The sequence below is a fragment of the Stegostoma tigrinum genome, chromosome 11 (genome assembly GCF_030684315.1).
Source record: "Stegostoma tigrinum isolate sSteTig4 chromosome 11, sSteTig4.hap1, whole genome shotgun sequence".
Taxonomy (NCBI): Eukaryota; Metazoa; Chordata; class Chondrichthyes; order Orectolobiformes; family Stegostomatidae; genus Stegostoma; species Stegostoma tigrinum.
Window position 1 is genome coordinate 55,230,029 of NC_081364.1, and position 26,284 is coordinate 55,256,312.

At 40.5% G+C, this 26,284-nt stretch overlaps 1 protein-coding gene across 1 annotated transcript in view; it reads left to right on the forward strand.

Annotated features, from left to right (window-relative positions):
- The window catches only part of LOC125460382 (acylamino-acid-releasing enzyme-like), a 66,482-nt gene that overhangs the window by 5,010 nt on the left and 35,188 nt on the right, over positions 1-26,284 (forward strand). Inside the window, exons 3-12 of the mRNA XM_059649968.1 lie at positions 233-362; positions 1,957-2,083; positions 2,696-2,786; positions 14,393-14,468; positions 15,593-15,759; positions 16,230-16,370; positions 17,920-18,011; positions 23,442-23,482; positions 24,047-24,168; positions 25,286-25,346. Of these exons, the coding sequence (XP_059505951.1) occupies positions 233-362; positions 1,957-2,083; positions 2,696-2,786; positions 14,393-14,468; positions 15,593-15,759; positions 16,230-16,370; positions 17,920-18,011; positions 23,442-23,482; positions 24,047-24,168; positions 25,286-25,346 (1,048 nt within the window). The remainder of the gene's footprint in view (positions 1-232; positions 363-1,956; positions 2,084-2,695; positions 2,787-14,392; positions 14,469-15,592; positions 15,760-16,229; positions 16,371-17,919; positions 18,012-23,441; positions 23,483-24,046; positions 24,169-25,285; positions 25,347-26,284) is intronic.

Consider the following 26,284-nt stretch of genomic DNA (forward strand, 5'->3'; position numbering starts at 1 on the left):
TGCTTGCTGTGAATAGCAGTGATATCCTGGAACTCTCATTTTCTGCAGCTGTGACATGACACCTCACAAAGGTTGAGCATTATAGGTACCAAACACAACAACTGTTTCTAAATAGGGACATAATTCTGCTTGCAGTTTAGGATTTAAATTGTAACTGCTATAATTGTTATTCAGCATAAATTCCGGCAAGCAAAATGACTTGTTAAAAGAACTGTCTTGCTTTTTTTTGGAGATGATAACTGATTCAGAAGAGATTGCTGGGATCTACCAAGAAATCAGCAAATTCCCAACTCCATTGAAAGGCTGCATTGGTCCACAGGTTGCTTTGAAGCGCGGGGGAAAGTACTGCAACATCTACTCAGGTATAATAATGATTCTGATTATATAAGGAGTAACATCAAGATGTGTGCATTGATCACACTGTGCCTTCTCTTTGTCCTAAAATCTAGTTTATAGGTTTTGCAAGGGATAAACCACTTTTGTTGTTTTTAACCAATGGAGAAAAGATTCATGAGAATGGAGAGGTGAAGACTGTTTTCTTTGGAGAAAGCAAGGTTGAGAGGAGATTTGATGGAAGTAGCCAAAAATAATGAGGGCTCTGCATAGAGTAAGGATGGAGAAACTCTTTCCGTTTGTGAAAGAATTGACAATGAGCAGGCACAGATTTAAAGTAATTCTCGAAAGAAACAAAAACAATATGAGCGAGAGAGTTTTTTCATACATCAAGTATTACGTCTGAAATGTACTGTGTGTGTGGTGGGCGCAAGGTCATTCCAGGCACTTGAAGGAATTAAACAGTTATTTGGTAAGGAATAACATGCAGGGTTCTGTAAAGAAGGTGGGAGAATGGCAATAAAGACATTATTCATTTGAGGAGCTCAAGCAGATATGATGGACTGAATGACTACCTTTATGCCTTAACAATTCTGTAATCTTGTCATGTTCTGTTCAGTCACAGTAATAGCACTGTTGAGTCATTGTGCTAATAAACAACACAATCTATCAAGTTGTAAAATTAGAATCAATTAATCTGATTTGTGGGGTTTCTTGCATCAAAAGAATGCTCATTAAAAGTATCGGAATGAAAACCTAGTTGTATCAATCAGTCATCCTCATTCGGTGTTGCGTCTTATTGTTCTCAATAGCTATGGATGGGCCTTTACCATGTCACCTCCTTATCAGAATGATTTTTTAAAAGCTCTCCTATGCAAGTTTTATATGTACAAATTTGTTAAAATTAATGTATAGAAAATTAGTTTGCTTTAGTTTTGTTTGCTCCGCCTATCCCATTGTAAAATTTATTGAAGCTGTAGCATCTTAAACTGAATATTTTAATAGAAGGGAAAATTAACCAAATGGATTACCTCATACCCTCTTATGAATGTCTCCATTATCCCTTGCTTCCCTGTTTGACATTTAAGTGCCTCAGATAGCATGGTGGTCATACAAAATGCAATGGAAATATCTATGGGTTTATGTTGGTGTGTGGATTGACACAAATGCTGTTATTAATTTCTGTAGTTTTTAAGGTTAAGTGAGATAAGATAGTATGGTCAAAATTATTAAATGTCTAGATGAATTCTTGTAAAGACAGTTTGTCTATCGTAAGATGGAACTTTATTTAGCAATGGAAATGAAAATTATAGATGCATTGTCTTTATACAAAAAGGGGTTTAGCAGTTCTTCTGCCATAAAGAAACACCAATGCATCTCAAAAGTACTTTTGTCTTGCCCTTGAATTTATGTCAAGGGGATCGGTCTTATTAGATCAGTCTATGTCTCTACATCTCTCAAGGGCACTTGTAAATCAATTACAAGTGACTTACATGGGTTGCAGTATTCTTACAGTGTCACTGAAAGAACTACTCCTTCCCCCGTCACTATGTCTTGGTTGAGAGTTTCTGTTTTTCATGCCATGAACAGATGAGGAGTGATGGTGCCTACTTTGTGTTGCAGAATGGTCCCAGAGAGATCTAGAGCGAGCTGAGTGGATGAAGTTATGTCGGGAGTATTTTGTTTTCTACAATGAAAATTCCATTGTGCACGTTGGTCCTTCAGGAGGTTGTATAGAATTACAGAGTGAGTGAGTATAACCAGGGTGGTGCCATTGCAGATATCAAGAGGTCGTTGACTGTTGACAAAAGCTGTATTTCTGACCAGTTTAAATGAAGTGTTTCATCTGGGGAGCTATGATATGACTTAACGTGCTGGTTAGTATCAAATTGACATGGACCAGATATTGGAATCGAACTTCTTAACCTTGTTTTCACTAAATTGCCAGGATCTTGAATGATATAGTGAAAAGGTGGTGGAATTTGATTCCATAACTTCCATGGTTACAAGTAAAAACTGAGAACTTGGGTCTGATCGCAACTGCTCCTTCAAAGAACCAAAATTAGCTCCACTTCCTCTTGTTGTAAGTTTCTATAATTTTGTGATCTCCTTTGTGTCTGATTTAGTGACAGAATTATTGTAATTCCTTTTACTTTGATCAGTTCATTGTCTTGGTGTCGTTGGTAAGAATGAGAATGAAGGAATAAAGCAATTTTGGATCTAATTCTACTAAATCATTAAAGTATTTTGATGTTCTTTACTGTATTAGCATGGCATGTCAAATTAGAAATATTAACTGATAGGATTGTAAATTTGCACTGTAAGACAAGAGTCTAACATCGTTCCAAACTTTGACTCTCAGATTGCTGAGTAGAGATTCACCCTCTGGCATTTGGAAAGCTGTTCTGAGGGGCCATACCAACAATAACGGGGAAGAACAGCAATTTCTGGAGGTAAGGATGTCATGGATTAGTGTGTGCATTTGTGTGCAATCGGCTAGTATGTACCATGGCACTGGATGGTGCCACTCCATTAATGTTAAATGTGTGCTAATATGGGCAGATTCATTTTCAATTTTTTAACAGCCACTAGAATAATAGAATCTCTACAGTGTGGAACCAAGCCATTCAGCCCGTCAAGTCCACACTGACCCTCTGCAGACCATCCCACTCAAACCCACCCTTTTGCCCTCCCCTTGTAACTCTGCATTTCCCACGGCCAATCCACCTAACCTGCACACCTTTGGACTGTGGTAAGAAACTGGAACATCTGGAGGAAACCCATGCAGACACAAGGAGAATGTACAAACTCCACACAGACAGTCGCCCAAAGGTGGAATCAAACCTGGGTCCCTGATGCTGTGAGGCAGCGATACTAACTACTGAGCCGTTTCAACTTATAAAATTATTCTGTAAGGATATGCTCCGCTAGAAACCATAATTTATTATGTGAAGCATAATGGTTCTTGATTTTCTGGGGTTATGAAAATACATACCTCATCACTTAAGGCAGCTGCGTTGAGGCTAATGTGATTCACCTGCTCTGTACATTGCAAGATTAAAAAGTATTATGCTATTAGAAATGGATAAAACTTGCAAATCACAATGGAAGCTGTAATCACATGCCATTTAGAGGGAATTAAGTACACAAGATAATTGGATTTTAAAGAGGTACTGTTTACTTACTGTGTATGTGTATTCCTACAGATATAGCTACATAGTATGAGCTGTAAACCGGCAACAGTTAGATGAGATTAAACATGGTTTTAAAAAAAAGTTGCATTTTAAACTGTGAATTGCAGTGTGGAACAAAGAAATGGCCCTTTGATTCTGTTTTGCTATTCAGTTAGACCACAGCTAGTCTATATTTTCATTTTGCCTATTAGTTAAGTAAACTCTATTGCCCTTGCCAAGCAAAAATCTATCCATCTCAGATTTAAAATTTATAATTAACCTAACCTGAACAGTTTAAGAGGAGGTAGTGGCATAGTGATAATGTCACCAGCATGGTAATCCAGAACCCCAGGCTCTAATGTTCTGAATTCAAATTCCACCATGGCAGGTATTGGAATTTAAATTCAGTATAGATCTGGAATTGAAAAGCTAACTTAATTAATGAATTAAATGCATGTTTACTGTTCTTACTGTTGATCTTAATTTTTTTCTTAAAAGCCTACGGGGTTCACTAATGTCCTTTAAGGAAGGAAATCAGCTGTCTTTACCTGGTTGGGCCTCCAAGTGATTCCAGGCACACAGCAATTTAACTGCCTGTTCACTGCTGTATGAAATGACGTAGCAACCCAATTAATTCCAGGGTAGGCGAGGAATGGCCAATAAATGCTGATATAGCCAGTGTAATCTGTATCCTATGAACAAGCAAATAAAACCATATTGGAGGAGGGAATTTCAGATGTCTCGGTTGAATTTGTTTGTGCCCAGTTTGTTTGAGATATAAGCGGCAACTAAGTTAGAACATTATTGATTATGGAATGAAAAGCTTTAGCAAGTTTGTGCCAATTCAAATGATTGCCCAATAGAAGTGTTGGGACTTTGTCAGCGAAGGAAGATAGCCGATTTGAGATAAATTGTAAAATCTCTACAGTGTGGAAACAGGCATTAAGTCCAAACTGACTTTCCAAAGAGCATGCCAACCAGACCCACTCGCTACCCTATCTCTGTAACCCTGTATTTCTTTGGGCACTGTGGGCAATTTAGCATGGCCAATCCACCTAACCTGCACATCTTTGGACTGTGGGAGGAAACCAGAGCACCCTGACGCAACCTCCACAGACATGTGAAGAACATGCACAGACAATCACCTGAGATTGCATTTGAACCTAGGTCACTAGCTAGCACTGTGTGGCAGCAGTGCTGTTGACTGAGCCACCATGCCACCCATTATAAATAATGTTGCACTCCTGTACCAGATGATTTTGTGTTCGTGTGCAGGCAAATTGTTGCAGAAAGTATTCTCAGGGAGTGAAGTCGTTGGAAAGAATTGAATGAGAAGGCTTGATACCTTGAGTGCATGCAGACTTAAAGTAGAAACAGGAATTAGCCATTTGGCCCCTCAGGCCACCTATACCACTCAACTGACTTAATCGAAATTGCCTTTTTTTGGGTTTAGAATTTCTAGTGCTCATGTGCAACAGAATCTTTTTGATTGTTGCTTTCATTCAGAGTGAAATCTACTTGTGCCAGTAAATTTTCAATTTGGACTTAAGTCCAGATTATTCCTGAACTCTGATTTGACCACTACACTCTCGTTGTTTTGAATAATTGGGGACATTGGTGAATATTTGAATAATTGGCAAAAGTATCAGAAATAAGGCGGATGAACTTAGGACATTGGTCACTACTTGGAACAACGATGTTGTGGCCATTACAGAAACTTCAGTAACTCAGGGACAGGAATGGTTGTTGGACCCGGATTTAAATGCTTTAAAAGAAATAGGAAGGATGGTAAAAGAGGCTGGGGAGTGGCATTGCTAGTCAGGGCTAGTATAGCAGCTACTGAAAGGCAGTTCGAGAATGATATGTCTGCAGAGCCAGCTTGCGTTGAGGTCAGGGACATGAAAGGAGCAGTCACTTTGGGTTTTTTTTTTACAGACCCCCTAATAATTGCAGGGAAGTGGAGGAGCGGATTAAGAAGCAGATACTGGAAAGGTGTAGAAGTCACAGAGTTGTAGTCATGGGTGACTTCAACTTTCCAAATATTGATTGGAAACTTTTTAGTTTAATTGTTTAGATGGAGCGGATTTTGTCCAGTGCGTTCAGGTAGGATTCCTGACGCAGTATGTGGATAGATCGACTTGAGCAGAGGCCACTTTGGACTTGGTGCTTGGCAATCAACTGGGCCAAGTGTTAGACATGTTGGTGGGAGAGTATTTTTGCGGTAGTGGTCATAACTCTGTTACTTTTACAATAGTCGTGGAAGAGGATAGGTACAGACAGCAGGGTAAGATTTATAATTGGGGGAAGGGTAATTATATTTCTGTTAGACAAGAACTGGGTAACACAAAATGGGAACAAATGCTGTCAGGGAAGAGCACTACAGAAGTGTGGAGATTGTTTGTTTGTTTAAGGATTGCATACTGCGTGTACTCAATATGTTTGTCCCTAGCAGGCAGGGAAGATGCGGTCAAGTGAGGGAGCCTTGGTTCTCGAAAGAGATCGAACGACTGGTTAAGAGTAAGAAGGATGCTTATGTAAGGTTTAGGAAACAAGGATCGGAAAAGGTTCTAGAGAGATGCAAGTTAGCCAGGAAGGAGCTGAAGAGAGGGCTTAGGAGACCTATAAGGGGGCATGAGAAAACCTTGGCAGGTAGGATCAAGGAAAACTCCAAGGCTTTTTACACGTATGTGAAGAATAAGAGAATGACCAGAGAAAGGGTAGGGCTGATCAAAGATTGTAAACGGAATTTGTGCACGGAGCCTAAAGAGGTAGAGAGGACCTTTTAATGAATACTCTTCTTCGGTATTCACAATTGAGAGGGACCTAGTTGTAGGTGACGACAGTGTGAAACAGGCTGGTGGTCGGTGGTTGATGTTAGTAAGAAAGATGTACTAGGAATTCTGAAGAACTTGAAGATAGATAAATCCCCCAGGCTTGATGGAATTTATCCAAGGATTCTATGGGAAGTGAGGGAAGTGATCGCAGGGTCTTTGGCCATGATCTTTTCGTCCTTACTGTCCACAAGTATAGTGCCGGAAGATTGGAGAGTGGTGCTGAAGTGCGAAGTAGTGTAGGAGTGCCTTAATTCCTGGTCAGTGACCGACAGGGATTAGGGATAACCCTGGAAATTACAGGCCAGTTAGTCTTACTTCAGTGGTCTGTAAATTATTGGAAAAGGCTCTGACACATAGGACTTATGATCACTTGAATAGGCACAGTGTGATTCATGATAGTCAGCATGGATTTGTGAGGGGTAGATCTTGCCTCTCAAACCTTATTGAATTCTTTGAAGAACTGACTAAACACATGGATGAAGGTAGAGCAGTGGTTGTGGTATACGTGGATTTAAGTAAGGTGTTTGATCAGGTTCCCCATGGTAGGCTCATGTGGAAGACAAGCAGGTATGGGAGGGGGGAAATGTGGCAGGCTAGATTCAGAATTGACTGACCATCAGAAGACAAAAGGGTGGTAGTGGAAGGAAATTATTCAACATGGTGTTCAGTTACGAATGGTGTACCACAAGGATCTGTTCTGCGTCCTCTTCTATTTGTGATTTTTCTAAATGATTTAGATGTAGGAATGGAAGGGTGGATTAGTAAGTTCAAGGACAATATGAAGGTGGGTTGAGTTGTGGACAGTGCGAACAGCTGTTCTAGGTTACAAAGGGACATTGATGCAGAGCTGGGTTGAGAAGTGGCAGATGGAGTTTAACCCTGGAAAGTGTGAGATGATTCATTTTGGAAGGACAACCTTGAAAGCAGAATACAGGGTTAACAGAAAGATTCTTGGCAGTGTGGAGGAACAGAGGGATCTTGGCGTTCATGCCCACAATTGCCTGAAAGCTGCCACCCAGGTGGATAGAGTTGGTAAGGTGTGTTAGCTTTCATTGATAGAGGGATTGAGTTCAAGAGCCTTGAAGTTAAGGTCCAGCTATAGAACAGCCTGGTTTAGCCACATAGAACATAGAACATAGAACAGTACAGCACAGAACAGGCCCTTCAGCCCACAATGTTGTGCCGACCATTGATCCTCATGGATGCACCCTCAAATTTCTGTGACCATATACATGTCCAGCAGTCTCTTAAATGACCCCAATGACCTTGCTTCCACAACTGCTGCTGGCAACGCATTCCATGCTCTCACAACTCTCTGCGTAAAGAACCTGCCTCTGACATCCCCTCTATACTTTCCACCAACCAGCTTAAAACTATGACCCCTCGTGCTAGCCATTTCTGCCCTGGGAAATAGTCTCTGGCTATCGACTCTATCTATGCCTCTCATTATCTTGTATACCTCAATTAGGTCCCCTCTCCTCCTCCTTTTCTCCAATGAAAAGAGACCGAGCTCAGTCAACCTCTCTTCATAAGATAAGCCCTCCAGTCCAGGCAGCATCCTGGTAAACCTCCTCTGAACCCTCTCCAAAGCATCCACATCTTTCCTATAATAGGGCGCCCAGAACTGGACGCAGTATTCCAAGTGCGGTCTAACCAAAGTTTTATAGAGCTGCAACAAGATCTCACGACTCTTAAACTCAATCCCCCTGTTAATGAAAGCCAAAACACCATATGCTTTCTTAACAACCCTGTCCACTTGGGTGGCCATTTTAAGGGATCTATGTATCTGCACACCAAGATCCCTCTGTTCCTCCACGCTGCCAAGAATCCTATCCTTAATCCTGTACTCAGCTTTCAAATTCGACCTTCCAAAATGCATCACCTCGCATTTATCCAGGTTGAACTCCATCTGCCACCTCTCAGCCCATCTCTGCATCCTGTCAATGTCCCGCTGCAGCCTACAACAGCCCTCTACACTGTCAACGACACCTCCGACCTTTGTGTCGTCTGCAAACTTGCTGACCCATCCTTCAATTCCCTCGTCCAAGTCATTAATAAAAATTACAAACAGTAGAGGCCCAAGGACAGAGCCCTGTGGAACCCCACTCACCACTGACTTCCAGGCAGAATATTTTCCTTCTACTACCACACGCTGTCTTCTGTTGGCCAGCCAATTCTGTATCCAAGCAGCTAAGTTCCCCTGTATCCCATTCCTCCTGACCTTCTGAATGAGCCTTCCATGGGGAACCTTATCAAATGCCTTACTGAAGTCCATATACACCACATCCACAGCTCGACCCTCATCAACCTTACTAGTCACATCCTCAAAAAACTCGATAAGGTTTGTAAGGCATGACCTACCCCTCACAAAGCCGTGTTGACTGTATTTGATCAAGCCATGCTCTTCCAGATGGTCATAAATCTTATCCCTCAGAATCCATTCTAACACCTTGCAGACGACAGACGTGAGACTTACCGGTCTATAATTGCCGGGGATTTCCCTATTTCCTTTCTTGAAGAAAGGAATTACATTTGCCTCTCTCCAGTCCTCAGGTACGACTCCAGTGGAGAGCGAGGATGCAAAGATCTTCGCAAGTGGCGAAGCAATTGCATTTCTCGCTTCCCAAAGCAGCCGAGGACAAATCTGATCCGGGCCTGGCGACTTGTCAATCTTAATGTTTGACAAAATTTTCAGTACATCAGCTTCCTCTATCTCTATCCATTCCAGCATGCACACCTGCTCTTCAAAGGTTTCATTCACTACACAGTTCGATTCTTTCGTAAAGACAGAAGCAAAAAACTCATTTAGGGCTTCCCCTACCTCCTCAGGCTCCACACACAAGTTCCCTATGCTATCCCTGATCGGCCCTACTCTTTCTTTGACCATTCTCTTATTCCTCACGTAAGTGTAAAATGCCTTTGTGTTTTCCCGGATTCCTTCTGCCAAGCCTTTCTCGTGCCCCCTCCTGGCTCTCCTCAGACCATTTTTGAGCTCCTTCCTTGCCTGCATGTAATCCTCTCTAGCTGAACTTGACCCTAGCTTCCTCCACCTTATGTAAGCTACCTTCTTCCTTTTCACTAGAAGCTCCACCGCTCTCGTCATCCAAGGTTCCTTTATCTTACCCCTTCTTGCCTGTCTCAGAGGGACATATTTACTCATCACTCCCAACAACTGTTCCTTAAACCATCTCCACATGTCTATAGTTCCCTTACCATGGAACAACTGCTCCCAGTCCATGCTTCCTAACTCGTGTCTAATCGCATCATAGTTTCCTCTTCCCCAATTAAATATCCTCCCATTCTGCCTAATCCTCTCCTTCTCCATAGCTATGTAGAATGAGAGAGTGTTATGGTCACTATCACCAAAATGCTCTCCCACCACAAGATCTGATACCTGCCCCGGCTCGTTTCCGAGCACCAAGTCTAGAATGGCCTCTCCCCTCGTCGGCCTGTCAACGTACTGCGTTAGGAAACCCTCCTGAACACACCTTACAAAAACAGCTCCATTCAAATCTTCTGCTCGAAGGAGGTTCCAATCAATATTAGGAAAGTTAAAGTCACCCATTACAACAACCCTACTGCGTCCACACTTTTCCAAAATCTGTCGACCTATGCTTTCTACAATCTCCCTGCTGCTATTGGGGGGCCTGTAGTAAACCCCTAACGAGGTGACTACTCCCTTGCTGTTCCTAATTTCCACCCATACTGACTCAGTAGGCAGATCTTCCTCGACAATGGAAGCTTCTGTAGCTGTGATACTCTCTCTGATTAGTAGTGCTACACCCCCTCCTCTTTTTCCCCCCTCCCTATTCTTTTTAAATGTTCTAAACCCTGGAACATCCAGCAACCATTCCTGCCCATGAGAAACCCATGTCTCTGTTATGGCCACAACATCATAGCACCAGGTACTGATCCATGCTCTAAGTTCATCACTTTTATTCCTGATACTCCTTGCATTAAAGCAAACACACTTTAACCGATCCCTTGGTTCCTTCCCAGGAAAATCCTTCCCACTAGCTGGTCTACCTCTTGCTACTGCCTCACCTGCATCAACGCTCACCTCTGGTATACAGCTCAGGTTCCCACCCCCCTGCCATACTAGTTTAAACCCTCTCGAACTACTCGAGCAAACCTTCCACCCAGGACATTGGTCCCCTTCCAGTTCAGATGCAACCCGTCCTTCTTGTACAGGTCCCACCTTCCCCAGAAGGCATCCCAATTATCAACATATCTGAAGCCCTCCCTCCTACACCAGCTGCGTAGCCACGTGTTCAGCTGCGCCCGCTCCCTGTTCCTCACCTCGCTATCTCGTGGCACCGGTAGTAAACCAGAGAACACTACTCTGTTCGTCCTGCTCTGCAGCTTCCATCCTAACTCCATGAAATCACTTTTTATATCCTCAACCCTATTTCTGGCTATATCATTTGTGCCAATATGTAACACGATTTCTGGCTGTTCACCCTCCCCTTTCAGAACTTTATACACCCGATCGGAGACGTCCCGGACCCTGGCACCAGGGAGGCAACATACCTTCCGGGAATCCCGATCTTGCCCACAAAATCTCCTGTCGATTCCCCTAACTATCGAGTCCCCTACCACGAGTACTTTTCTATTCTGCCCCCTTCCCTTCTTTGCCACAGTGTCAGGCTCAGTGCCAGAGAACTGACTACTATGGCTTTCCTCTGGTAGGTCAACCCCCCCAGCAGTATCCAAAACGGTATACTTATTGCTGAGGGGAATGCCCACAGGGGATCTCTGCACTGTCTGTCTGTCCCCTTTCCTCCCCCTAACTGTAACCCATCTATCCTCGTCCTGAGCCTTAGGAGTGACCAACTCCCGATAACTCCTCTCAATTACCCCCTCTGCCTCCCGAATGATCCGTAGTTCATCCAGCTCCAGCTCCATTTCCCTAACACGGTTTTCAAGGAGCTGTAGCTGGGTGCACTTCCCGCAGATGTAGCCAGCGGAGACGTGTGCCACATCTCCCAACTGCCACATTTTGCAGGAGGAGCAAGCAACTGCCCTAGCATCCATACCCCACTTATCTGAACACCCACTCAATACTAAAGCAGAAAGCTCACTTCAAGTAATAATAACAAATTAATAACAAACTTATGTTCAATAGAGAAAGTTTAGAATGAACCTTACCTTATTAACTAGGTTAGAGGAGGAGGGCGGGTGGGAGACACTACAGTTGTAGAGTCTCGGGTTAAGCCGCCTTGCTGATATATATGGTCACTGCTTTCCTTCCCGGCTGCCCCTCTGGTCCTCGTCACTTCCTCTGATGCTCCCGCTCCTTCTCTGAAAGAGGAAAAAAAAACACCGCTGCCCGCTACCGGTAAGTAATTTTAAAAATAAACTGCTTTACCTTAGCTGCAGTCTTCCGGGTCCGTCTTGCCTCTGCTGCTGCTCGCACTCAAAATGGCCGTTGGCGTCGAAGGGTGAGTATTTATACTCACTGCTTTCCTTCCCGGCTGCCCCTCTGGTCCTCGTCACTTCCTCTGATGCTCCCGCTCCTTCTCTGAAAGAGGAAAAAAAAAACACCGCTGCCCGCTACCGGTAAGTAATTTTAAAAATAAACTGCTTTACCTTAGCTGCAGTCTTCCGGGTCCGTCTTGCCTCTGCTGCTGCTCGCACTCAAAAAAACATCTAGAGTATTGTGTTGAGTTCTGGTCGCCTCATTCCAAGAAAGATGTGAAAGCATTGGAAAAGGTGCAGAGGAGATTTACCAGGATGTTGCCTGGAATGGAGGGAAGGTCTTACAAGTAAAGGATGAGAGAGCTAGGGTTTTTCTCCTTAGAACGACGAAGGATGAGAGGTGACTTGATAGAGGTGTACAAAATGATCAGAGGAATAGATAGAGTGGGCAGAGACTTTTTCCGAGGATGGAGGTAGCAATTATGAGGGGGCATAGTTTTAAAGTGAGTGGAGGTATATACAGGGGAGACGTCAGAGGTAGGTACTTAGAGAGTGGTCGGGGTGTGACATGCATTGCCGGAGAGGATAGTGAAGTGGGCCTCATTAGGCAGAATTAAGTGGCTACTAGATAGGTGTACGGTTGATAGTAGGGGTGGAGGTTAGATAGACCTTAGGTTTAAGGTAAAAGTTTGGCACAACATCATGGGCCAAAGGGCCTGTACTGTGCTGTACTGTTCTATGATTGATGTTCTACTTCCTGTCTCTCATTCTGCAGCTGTAAGAACCTCAAAATCGCAGTGAAGACCCCAATTATAACACTTCTGGTGATGTTATGAGACCAGAGTTGGAGAATTGAAGAAATTCCTGTCCATTATGTTTGAGCAGCATGTACAATAACCGGAATAAATTTAAGAACTTTGTGTTAAGAGAGTTCTGTTTATTTTTAATATGGTCTCCTTGTCATGATACCGGGCCAGATGGAATGCAAAGTTTTTACTTTTGATCAACATGTCTGTGTGTATTAGCCGATTTCAGCTCCGATCTAAACTTGATCTAAGTGCTCTGAGCTACAAAAATGACAAGTGTTTTCACACCGGATATACTCAGTCCTTCAACTGAAAAGTCGTGGGCCTAGCTGAGACTTGATGCCTCTCGAATAAATAGCTCGCTGACATTCACTGTCGAGGTTTGCATGAAGCTTTGTTGTCTGGTTATGTTTCACAGCCATCTTGGCACTTGTATTTGAATGCATCCCAAGTCTTTAACTTTATTAAATTCCTCTTCTATTCTAAAATGTATAAAAGTGTATTTAATCAAATTGTCAGGATATTAACAGGCCATTTCACCCCAGAGGTTTATGATGGTGTTGATGGCGCTTGTGAATCTTTTCTTACTCTACTGTAATTGTAGATTTGAATGATGATGTATCACATATATAGATTGTAGGAAATAAAGACTAACTGAAAATGGCGAAAATAAAAGAGATCTAGCAGTAATGAAATATGTGGTACTCTTAACTTTTGATGAACTTAGGCCTTGATTTTTAACAACTTGAATGTTCAGCCATCATGTCAGGAGACTGCACCATAGTAAGAAAATGATGAGCTCTACATCAGACGAACTTAAATACTATGAATTTCTCTGTGTAGCCATGCATGGCAGACAGCTGGATGATAAAAGATAGCAGTCCACCTCATTATCTAACAGAGTTCCCTGTATCTTTGAAAACTATTATTGTTAAATACCACACAATATACACTATTGTATGTTTTAAGTCTTACAAATAGGGTGGAATTCTCATGTTTGGATCCTGCAGCCTGGAGGAATGAGTGTGTGAATCTGCACATATACTGAAAGCAATTCTAGAGGAGGTAGCCCATTCGGCCCCGCTCAGATTAAACAGTGAACAGGTTCATAGTTTCTATGCCTGGAGATCAATGTCACTTAGAGATTAGTATGCCCATTGTAAGAGCTAAATGGTGCTGAAGTGTGGGGTGGTGCAGGAGTGCCTTAATTCCTGGTCAGTGACCACAGACCAGAAGCATCAGAGCCTTTCAAGATCTGGGGCACTGTCCCTCTCAGTTTGGGACATTTGTTGCAAAGATAGCTGATGTGCAAAGCGGAGGCATCCTAAAAGCTTTCTTACCCAGCCACTGACAAGTCATCGTGATTTAATGGGCAGCCTCCTAACATGTTGACCAGAAATCCTCGTCTGTGTCAAGAGAGTGCCCGAGTTAACTTTAAGGCCTTAATTAGTTACTCTACAGAGCAGTCTGCCGCCTTAGCTGGGTGTAAAATATCTCATGTCACTGTCACAAAGAAGAGCACATATGTTTTCCTGATGCCATTGTCGCTCTTTATCCCTCAAACAGCATCAATAAAAGAAATTGATCATTCATGTCATTGCTGCTTTTGAGGTCATTTTGTGCGCAGGTTGCTTGCCCTATTACATTTATAATGAAGAACGTTTGAAGTACTATTGTACTTATTCACCTTCATTGTTGTCTAGATACATTGGGGAGCTTTCAGATGTGTTGCAATCAATTTTATGGCAATTTTGAAAGCAATATGTACAATTATTTAACTAATGTAGGCACATTTCATTCTGTCTTGAATGATTTATGTTTTCTACAGATCTGGAGCAAAACCTCAAAGGAGAGCAGCATAAACCTGACAGTACTTGACAAGCATGGCAAGGTATATGAAGATGGTATGTGAGTATTCAACCAGTTCTAGAATGGGAATTGTGGAGTGATGGGCAAATGTTTCCATTTACATACTGGCAAAACTAAAGCTATCATTTTTGGTTTGCATTCCTTAATTCCATTCCCCTCCTTTGCAACACTTTGATATTAAATCAGTTTTTGTTGCAAATTTAGTATCCTGATTGATGAAAGCTGTGCTTCCGACCACCTGTTTGTTTCAAAGACTAAATCGATGATTTCCAAATCTTTAACAATGTCCGATTTTTAAAATTTTCAACTTATCTGGGGTTCATCTAAACCCCCATCTATATATATTTGCTACACCTAGATTCCAATGCACCCATGTCTGGTCTCCCATTTTATCTAACTACTGTAAATTTAAGGTCCTCCAAAACTGCTGTGTCAGCTTGAATCAGTCCTGTCCATCTGACAGCCCTCAACTTGTCAACTAATGTAGGCTTCCAGTAAAGCAATGTCTTGATTTTAACTTTCTCATCTTTATTTTCAAATATTTGCCAATCTTATGCTTTTAGCTGCTGAGGCCATGAGCTTTGGAATATGAGTTTTACACCTCTCACGTCTGGGGTTTGATTTCCTGCATTAAGAAACACCTTAAAACCTAAGCCTGTGTCCAGACTTGAGGGCATCTAATGTAATATCTCCTTATATGATTTGATGTCACATCTTACTTTGTCATCAGCCTGTGAAGCAATTTGGTGCATTTTATTCTGTTAAAGGAGTGTTTAAACCTGTTTCGAGTTCGTTATTTTAAGCTGGCACAGTTTTGTTTCACTCATTGTAGAGATTATAGAGTTAACTCACTTAATGTAAACTTGTGGGGTATTTAATTTTGCATGTCCGAAATAACATAACAGGATTTATTATGACTATGTCCGCAATAATATTGTGTTTTGTAACACTATCAGTTGCTGTTTTAATTATCTGATTAGTGTTTCCAGTCACAAGATTCAGAATGGGTTTTGTTATGTGTTTAATGTGGAAATATCTGTTGTTTTTCTTGAGGTCATTTGAAAATTTTCTTTATTGCAGTTTGTAATATTAACTTTTTTTGCTAGGTATTAACTAATTTCTGATTGCTCTTGTCTTTTCCTCTGCCTTTTCCATTTAGATCAATTTGGCTGTCTTGCTTGGTCTCACTCTGAAACTCACATTCTGTACGTGGCTGAAAAGAAAAGACCCAAAGTGCAATCCTTCTTCAAAACGCAACCAGAGCTCGGTATCGAACAAAAGGATGACAGCAGCATTGACACAGAAAATTACCAGAAACCTGCAAAAGTGCGTACTGTTACGATTTATCATACCTGGAAAACAGTTAGATATAATATTCTCACTTAAGAAGACTACCATTTGATAGTTCTAAGATGAGGGGGAGTATGTTATCTGGATCTTCACCCTCTCGTTCAGCTTTGGGAATCTCATTATGAGACTATGGACCACTAGCATTTTTTGTCTGTTTGTATTTGGATTTCACTCAACTACAAATGCTAGGCTAGCATTGTTCTTGTAATGACCTTTTGCTAATAACAAGTGACATGTCAGCAGATTACTGGCACAATTGATACACTTGGGAGCTTCCGACCATTAGGTAGGACATGAAGGAATATGGCCACTTATCTAATCTCATCAAATGTAGGATGGTTGCTCGATTCATTTGAATAGTGTGTAGAATAAGGCATATTTATACATGAAGCGATATTGTTTGCCACGTGGCCTTGATCCATTATATATGCTGTGATCTTCTTTAGCAGGCAGATCAATTTCTGTACTTGGAGGACTGGGGTGAAGCCCTGGTGAACCAGAGTACCCCAGTACTGTGGATATTGCATATTGAGACTGACAACATTTCTGAGCTTCAGGGAATTCCTGAACATGTTTCTCCTGGGCAGGTTGGTGTAATTCTGCAGTTTTTCAAAGATATGTTTTGTTTTGTTGGGCTTTTAGTCCTGGTAGCACCAATCAGAATTATGATCTTTCGAGGTGACAAAGTATTGAGTGCTCAAAGTTAAGTGCTGTGATATAGACTGATCAAATTGTTTTAGGTGTTTCTGATCTCTACTGTACAATCACTAGAGTCTCTTAGTTTAGGCTGTTGCCGCGCACACCAGAGAGCAGGGAAAGTTTTATAGCATTGGTTATCCAGTCAGACGTGAACATCCTTGAAGTACCTGGCATAAACCAGTTGGTGCATGTTTGCATATTATTTTCTCGAGTGAATAATGTGTGGTGCTCAGTTAAAATAGAAATAAAATAACAGCAGTACAAAAAGTGAATTTTTGCCTTAACACTTTATTGTAGCCTCTGACGGTGTTTGATTTTTCCCCATTCTCAGTATACTGAGTCTTGGTTATTTCCAAGAGTGAGAATATTTAAATGTATGCTGAGCACATGTTGGAGTTAGTATGCCAGCTACAGTATCAAAGAAGATTTTTACACCAAGGGAACACAGTGTGGAGTAGGTCAGGCAGCATCAGTGTGTCAATTTTTCTATTCCTCTGATGCTGCCTGACCTGCTGTGTTCCTCCAGCTCCACACTGTGTTGTCTCTTACCCTAGCATCTGCGGTTGTTGCTATCTCTCAGACCCTTTTACAACAGGCTGTTTGCTATTCATTCTACTCTTCATCACTGGCTAGAAAGGAGATACTTCCCTACCATCGTTAAAAATCTATACGTTTTTAAGATCAAACTTAGCATTGAATTTTAACTGTGGCAATAGCAAACTAAACATTTGAATTTTACCATAATGGCAAGATTTAATCATATTTGGTGGCATCGTAGATGGACTCATTGTATTTTATGCTGTAAAGCTGTTAGTCACAGGCAACTTCCCAGCAGATATAAAGTTCTGTTCTCAGACATCAACAGTATATGAATGCTGCCTCTTTTTCAGACATGGAGCTGAACGGAGCGAGTTGCAAATGACTACTGCCTGAACTACCTGAGAAAGTACAAAACCAAATAGCAGGAGTGGTGACAACCACCCGCAAGAGTTTTCCATCTTTCGTTCATAGTTACAGAGCAATTCAACTGAAAGACTGACTGTTGTATACCAAAGAAAATTTATAAATGTTTTTGTATTTCTTAGTTTCATTTTCAGTTATTTGAATTCAAGTGGTGAACTAAATGCTGATTAAAAATGCTGATTATTTTTTGGTCAGATTATTTTTTTCAGCTGTCTAAGGTTGTGTTGGGTTATATCCAAAATTTTTCTCAAATGCGAAGAAATTAAGTTTCAAACAGTAGTCTGATTGTGGTGTGTCATGAAACTAGTTTGCATTTAATTGAATACAAATGGTTTTGAACAGACATTTGAGCAAACAATTGTTTTCAGAAGTAGTTGTGTTTATATCTCCAAGAATTTGGAGGCTGCAGATATACTCACCTTCTATCGAACAATGTGACACTGTAAGTTAATCAACCTGTTGCTATGTTTCCAGGCAATCTGGGCCCCTAAGGACAGTGGCATCATATTTGTTGGCTGGTGGCACATTCCTTGGCGATTGGGTCTCAAATACTGCACCAACCGGAAGTAAGTCACTGAGTGGTATCTGTTGTGCAGTGCAAACAGTATTTTTTTAAAAATGTCTTGAAATGCTTGGGACAGACTGGAAATTTGAGACTGATTTCTGAGTTAAGTCTGTCGTGATTTTCACTGAGGCAGTTCTCCCAAGCCAATAAATCTAGTGACAGTGCCATATTTCATATTCCCATCAAAGGTTTAATGTTCTAGTTGTTATTTATTTCTTTGGGTAATGATGCAAACTGAGGTAGGAGTAAGTATTTTTTCCAGTAATATAATTTATAAATGAAAATCCATAACAGTTCAGGTGGGGCATTGCTGAAAGTACAATACAGATCAAATCCTTAATAGAGAATATACTGCTCTCTGTGCCTTAACAGAACTTTAATTACAATTAATTTTTACAATATACTTTCTATGATAAAGATAGCAACCAATGAATTTCTAATCCTTGTATATATCATAGAAAGAGGGCCATATACTGGTATTTGCCATTGATCCTTTGAGACAACAGGTCCAAACTTTAGTATGCTGCTCAGCTTTTAACCCTGGATGGTGAAATATGCCAGTCTACAACTATCAGTCAGTTGTGGGCAACTTTTTTTTTACTCTAGAAGATCAAAATGTCTCCAGCAGATTGAAGAGCATTTCTAACGAATATGTCACCCTCATGTTTGTTTTGGAAGGCATACCTGGAAATGGCCCATATAGCAAAGTCCTGCACTAGGGAGCTACTCAGAATTAAATTTGACAAAAATCACTGCATCTTTTTCCAGATATTATTTGCAAAGACTTTCCCCCAATGTAGCCACTTCATGGTTACTGTGTGAAGGTCGAGATTCTGACCCATAACTTTGACAGTCTACTCCGGGAACCATAACGTAGTTGCCACCGTCCCCTTTTCCCACAGGAAGACATTACATGTGAAAAATTGTGTATATGTTGATGTAATCCCAGCAAAATGAAAGCAGTCCAAGGTATCTACATAATACACAGTTTGAAAGACTTTTGAAAACACCCATTCAAAATCCCATCTAATCCCAAGCACCATCAGTTTGCAATTAATCAAAATCCAGAGAAATTTCTTCCGTATCAAAATTCTAGGTTTGATTTAGCTGCTTGTTTTTAGTTGTAGTACTGAAAGCTGAGGTCCTTCCATTTGGCTAATCGCAGAGCTTTCTCAGACTTTTGTTAATTTGCAGAGTTCCAACCAAATACTCTTCATCTGGAAATTTCACAAACTAAAACTCTTCATTTTAGGTAACGTATTCCCTAACTGTTCCAAACAACCTCCTCTCTCTTCTTTTAAGTAGACGTTGTATTTGCGCCTGACTTCAGTCCAGTCGTCTTCAAAATGTCCGAAAGCTTTTGAACCAATTTTTAAACATCTTGGTCATGCTAGCTTTTGCTAAACTAATGGCTTAATGTGTTCTCTGTTCACTTATAAACACCCATTGTGTAAACAAACTTCCATTAGCAGTTCAGCAGGGGTTTAAAATCATGGTTCTGAAACAACTGACCAAGTTTGCTTTTAAACCACTTCTCAAAAAAAATGACTAATGTCCATGGTGCTACTTAATTGAGGCGTTTTTATTTTCTTTTAACTCTATTTCTATGTCGCATCAGTAACATATTGATATTAAACAGAGTTATATGGCAACTGTACTTTACATAAATTACATCATAGCACTCAGTTTCTTTCTGCTATTTTAGAGATAGTGGGAATAGTGCTATTTTATTTCATTTCTAGACATGAAACTAACTTTTAAATAGTATGACTGGAGAATTAACCTCGACCAAAACAAACTAAGTTGTTGTTTTCCAGGAAAAAAAAATAAAGGATTGTGCTCCATATAATTGAGACTTGTTTCACATGGTTGATATGGATAGTTCAAAATTATGTAGAGCCAGCAGAAGACTCAAATGTCTCAATCTTTACTGGTGAATATTTGTATTCACATGGAGCCAGGTTCTTCAAAAAATAACTGACCAACCATTCATAGGTCAGAGAATCATAGATCAGAGAATCCCTACAGTGTGGCTATGGGCCCTTCGGCCCAACAAATTCACACCTACCCTCAGAACATTCCACCCAGACCCATTCCCAAAAAACCCACCTAATCTACACATCCCTGGACACTATGGGCAATTTAACATGGCCACTCCACTTAGCCTGCTCATCTTTGGACTGTGAGAGGAAACCGGAACACCTAGAGGAAACCCATGCAGACATGGGGGGAGAATGCAAACTCCACACAGGCAGTTGCCTGAGGGTGGAATCAAACCTGGGTTCCGGAAGCTGTGAGGCAGCAGTGCTAACCACTGACCCACCATGCCATTTGGATTTTGTTGTAAAACCACTCTCACACAAATGTTATCTCCATTAGTTGTTCTGCCACCCTCTGTGAGGACAATATTTATGAACGAGTCTGGTCGTGTCCCAAGAAAATATCAATCCCTTCCATAGGGATATGCTTCACTGCTGTAACTACTTCTCCATTTATTAAGTCACTCTTAAATCTAACTCTGTATAATGGGTATCTTCAGTTAATATTGTCTCCTTCATTATTCCCTCTGGAAAACAAATAGTATCTTCAGCCAGCTTCAGTGACAGACTTTGCCCAATGCCTCTCAATAGCTTTAGTTGGTTACCTCCTTGATTTGAGGCATAAAGAAAAATCCCCACTGGTCTGACTCTCCTCTTCAATATTGGAAGACTAATTTTCATGATAGTCTTGAGTCATCTATTCCTTCTTAGTACATTTCTAAAGATGCATGTCTCTTTATATTACTGCTGCAGTATTAAGTTCCATTTCAATTACAGATTTGTCATTTTCTGATGATTCTTGAGACATTCTAAATTGGTCTGATGACTAGCTTTGGTAGTCTAGTCTTATTAAAACAGACGCAGGTTATTTTATGTATCTCACTTTTTGGTTCAAACCTTTAGTTTGGCATCCTTCTGTTTGTCCCTAAAATGAATGCCCGAACCATCTGCAGATTTTTTTCTTCCTCTAATTTCTTTGAAGTTTGCCTTATGACTATTTCCACATCTGTAACTGTCTGTGCAAATGTAATTATTTGCCAGATCAACCACTTCTCTGATCTTGATACCTTTCACCCATTTAAGTGAGTTTTTAGGAATGTTAGTTCTAAATACTTCTGGCATCATAATTTACCTTCTGGTGTCTCAACTTTTCTCTTGCTTTAGTGAGCAAAATCACTGCCCATACAGTATATGTTTTTGAGCTTGCAAAACCTACAAGCTCGTAAGCATTGAGAATAGCTTTTTTAACTGTTGCATAAATTACACATTGCTCCTGTGACAAATCGGTTTACATAATTGTAGCTGTACCTGTCAAAATGCTTTGTAACATTACAGTCCAGATGTCTTTTGGCCATTTCTTCTATCCAGCTACCTTCTCAAATGAGGCTAAATAATTTTCCACTCTATCCTCAGTAAGTCTTGGCACTAAGATTAGAGTTTTAGTGAAATTAAAATCCTCATTGGAATTGGAATCAGAATCATCCTCTCAGCAACGGTCTTTTTTTTAATCTTTAATTTAAGTTTTTCAGTGGCCAACTTATCGTCAAGTTAACCTATCTCTTTAGAGTTCAAGCTTCTTAATTCAATTTCTGTTTTTGTTTCTGTTTCTTTTTCTCCTGAATTTCCAATTTTCTGTTTTCTCTCTTCGTCATTTCTTTCTCTTCTACTTCCAGGTTTTGCTTTTCATTTCTAGCTGTTTCCCAGCTAATTTGAGCTGTGACAACTCGATTTTAGATTTCCTGTCATCTTATTCTAAATGTTTGATAATCATATGAAACATCTTTCCCAGTGCGTGATCCTGCTTTTACTTCTACCTTCAATTTATTTGTTAACTTGCAGTTTAGCCTTAGTCAACCATTTTACATAATCCACTGCTCTCCTACATCCAGAAAATTTAGCAACATTCGTAGCCATTTTCAAAATCCATGTAGTTAACTGAACCACAGCATAGCTTTATATTAGGCACCTCTACGTACCCATTCTTTAAAATAAACTCATATCTCTCTTAAATTCAATGAACTCTGATTTCAGTAAGAGGCACCACACATTACCATCCCAGCTGATGTTACTCCTGGGCAAGCCAGATCCCAAAATGAAATCTGGTTTGATAGATTCACTTTTTTACTTTTTTGTGAAAAACTACCACTTTAAGCGTAAATACACAAGGCTACAGATTTTGTTTTAACAACAAAACAGAAGTTTATTATGCAAATTTTTTTAACAAAGAAAGCAAACCTAATTATCTATGTATAACATGATTTAAAGGTTTCAAAAAAAGCTCAAACTCTCCCTGCAAAAACATAGAAAATTAATGGGAAGACTAAATTAGCTAAATTGAGATGTACAGTGATTCCTATTTAGGATTAACAAGCAAAAACACAACATCAACGTTTATTTGTCTGGTAATACAGTTACATATAATTCTTATTTACACTTGAGCAAATTTAGGAGAGTTGACAACAATTAACTTTCAGTCAATCTGTCAACCATCAAAATTGCACATGTTCGTTTATAACAAATTAACCTGAACTACAAAGGAGACAACCAGTTTTGGGAACCGCAAAGGCTTACTAAATTCTTGTTGAGGGATACTCGTCTAAGATCTGGGCTGAGGTACAGGCTGAGATTGAGAAGGAGATGTTTTAAAATAAAAACAGGAAATGCTCCTTTCTAGTAAGTAGATCTGAGCATTTGTGGAAATAGTAAAACTTCTAATCTTTCAAGGATGCTGGCTTACTTTCTTCTATATCAGATGCTGTGCAACATCTGATTTGACTTTTTTGATGCTGATATCAAGAATTTGGAATTGAAGGCTGGTTAATTTTAATGGCATGGCAGTCTGTCATCCTGAGAAGCTCAAAAAAAATGCACCAAAAGAGCTGTGGGATATGAAACTGAACCTTCAGGGGCAGCAATTTCAACATGTTGTCCAGAGATAGAAAAGAAAAGAAAATTTAATGTGCTTGATAGTTGCCAAAATTAGCTCTCAATAAGCCTAAATGTTGTAAACCAGTATAAACCCTTCCAGCATTATTACCCAAGTGCATTTCTGATGTTTCTGGAAAAATACTGAAGAGAAACAAATTTGAATTATCGCTTTTCCCCCTGCTTCTTATTGAGAAATGTACAACTTTCAGACTGAAAGGATAGGCCAACAACCACCTTCCAGGAATTTATCAATGTTGCTCTTTACCTTTCCACGGTGAAAGAAATCTAGTGGTGACGCCTGCTGAAAATCCACTGTGCCTGGTGACTTGAAGATGCAAACTGAATTATGCAGTCACTTAGAGGATTAGACTGTTGTCAATGTCTAGATCATTTTACTTAATAGAATGTGTCATTTCATTTACTGTTTTGTCGTATGGCCTTACTTATTTTTATTTCTGTATCAGATCAGCATTATACTATGTGGACTTAAAGGAGGGCGAATGTTGTAAGTGATGTTTCTTCGTCACGTTTACACTTTATTTCTAGCTGATCATGAAATACTTTGCAATTTAATACAATTACCTCCATCTTAATAATTTACATCCCTTATAATTCGTTCCCAGGAGCCTGCCCATTCCGGGTACCCTTTCAGGCCCAACGTAGCTCGTTTTCAGGTGCTGTTCAGGAGTGTATCTTGTTCCCAGCAGCCTGTATAGGCTCACTATGATCTGTACTTAGAAACCTGTTGTTTTGGTGAGGTACAACTCATTTCCAACAGACTGTTTAACTCATTTACTTCCATATACACACTATGTATTTTGCATCTTGTTACCTACAGGTTCCTTGGTAATCCGACTCCATTATGGAATGGTCCAAATGTACTTCAGTTCTAAATAAGTGTTAGTTTCAATGCAACTCAGTAACTGTACCTCATAATCTGCATGACTTGTTTTCAAATGCTAATCTGCCCCCACCTCCAATTATCTGAATAAATTTACTCCTGATAATTGAGATGCTTATGTGCTGTAGTGAATTCTAATTTTTGAATATGCTGTATTGTCATTTACAGCACAGATTTCCTCTGGAGGACATTCTGTCCGTTCCCCACGCCTTAGTCCTGACCAGCGTTATTTAATTTACCTGGAGGGTGGTGATGTTAGGACCCACCATCAATGTCACAGTTTATCTTTGGTTAGTATCTTCGTCAATGTATCTGTAAATTTATTCTAAGAATGTTGTGAATAAAGAAATCTTTTACAGTTCTCTAAAATATCAGAAAGCATCTGAATTTTCAACATTGCCTTTCTAATTCAACAATCAAAATTGGACAGTTACGAAACTTGATCCTATTACCATGTTCAGACAACAGATTACAATCATTAAAGATTCAAGTGGGTGTTTCTGTTTTTAAATTGAAAAATTACTACAAATATGGTAATTGTAACTAAAAAAAAATTATTTAGTGCATATATCATGAGCAAATACCCCAAATATTTCGTTGAGAAGAAGACAGATTCTGGCTCAACACAGGAGGAGCAAAAGCTTAGTCAAACAGGTGAAACCAGCTGTTCCTCCTGGCTCTGTAGCAACACTGCAGTTGATGCACTGGCTGAGTCTCTCAACAGCCCTCCCCAACACTGTCTGACAATTACCTCTAAACCAGCGCAGTGCTGGTATCCATGAGTTTTGCTGAGCCCCAACCAAACAGCTTCAGATCACATAAACATCTCAACAGTGCACCAGAATTGAATAAATTAGGTCCACAGATCAATTTCTAGTGAGCTCAGCGTCTTCACTGCAGGCTTATGTCTCACTTTGTCAGTTTTTAATACAACACTAAACTTCCAGTCAGCACGTCATATCCCCAATACCCTCTTTGATGTTACTGTGGATGTTAAGTTACCTGGTTGAACTTAATCCTTCCATTGGAAAAGAAGGTGCAGACACTCGCCACGATCTTTTCCCAACTTTAATTTATAAATAATGGAGAAGAAACAAAATGTGTTCCTGACTTTGTATTAAAACTGATTGTGTGATGGTCACCAAATGACTAGGGTGATGGGTTAGTTCAGCTATGTTACAGATGCACTGATGGGTAACTGCAATAATTGAAATGAGTGAGATTTTTTAAACTTTGTTTCTGAGCGAAGTGTCACTGGTAACGCCAGCATTTGTTGCCAACCTGAATTGCCATTGACAAGATGTTGGCCACCTACTGCCTTGAACTGCCGCAGTCAATCTGAAGTAGGTACACTGTTGTAAGGAAGGGAGTTTTCAGTCCTGTACTGAATCATGTAATTTTTTTCAGTATAATTTGGACAAAAGAATAATATCGACTGTGGTGAACGTTGTGGATTGTCCAACTGTGGGTGAGTGATGGAAAGTTTATCATTCTATTAATTTGAAAAATAAGTCTCCTTGAGGCAGCAGATTTTATCTGTACTGTTCTACAGATACCAGTTATTTTACAGTACTTTAGGACCAGTTTGCACAATTATGTATGGAATGTTATTGTTAACCTTCTGTTTGGCTGTGCTTTTTAAGCACATTTCCAGTAAAGTCTCAGAATAGTGTTCAGCACCAGAAACCGTGGCTTCTTAATGCTCCCATGTCTGGTAGCACCATTGATGAATGATGATGTCACTGCTGCTACCTGTCATGACTGAAATCACACCACAATTTAGAAAATGAACTTAGCTTTTAGGGTTATGAGCACAATATCACTATTGAATTGACACAACGTAACAGATGAAGGGGTACATTTTCAAATCTTATCCCTTGATCTATTTCTGACTTCCTATTTCTGAACGGGAAGGGCTGAAACCATTTGGACGAATGGGGTCTCTAAGCAAGAAACAATCTAAGTCCTCCCCAATCCTGGTCGCCAGTGAGATAATGATAACAAAGTGTGGAGCTGGATGAACACAGCAGGCCAAGCAGCATCTCGGGAGCACAAAAGCTGACGTTTCGGGCCTAGACCCTTCGTCAGAGGGGGATGGGGAGAGCGAACTGGAATAAATGGGGAGAGGGAACTGGAATAAATGGGGAGAGGGAACTGGAATAAATGGGGAGAGGGAGGGATGCGGACCGAAGATGGAAAGAAAACAAGATAGGCAGAGGGGAGGGGATAGGTCAGTCCAGGGAAGATGGACAGGTCAAGGAGGCGGGATGAGGTGATAGGTAGGAAATGGAGGTGCGGCTCGAGGTGGGAGGAAGGGATGGGTGAGAGGAAGAACAGGTTAGGGAAGCAGAGACAGGCTGGGCTGGTTTTGTGATGCAGTGGGGGGAGGGGAAGAACTGGGCTGGT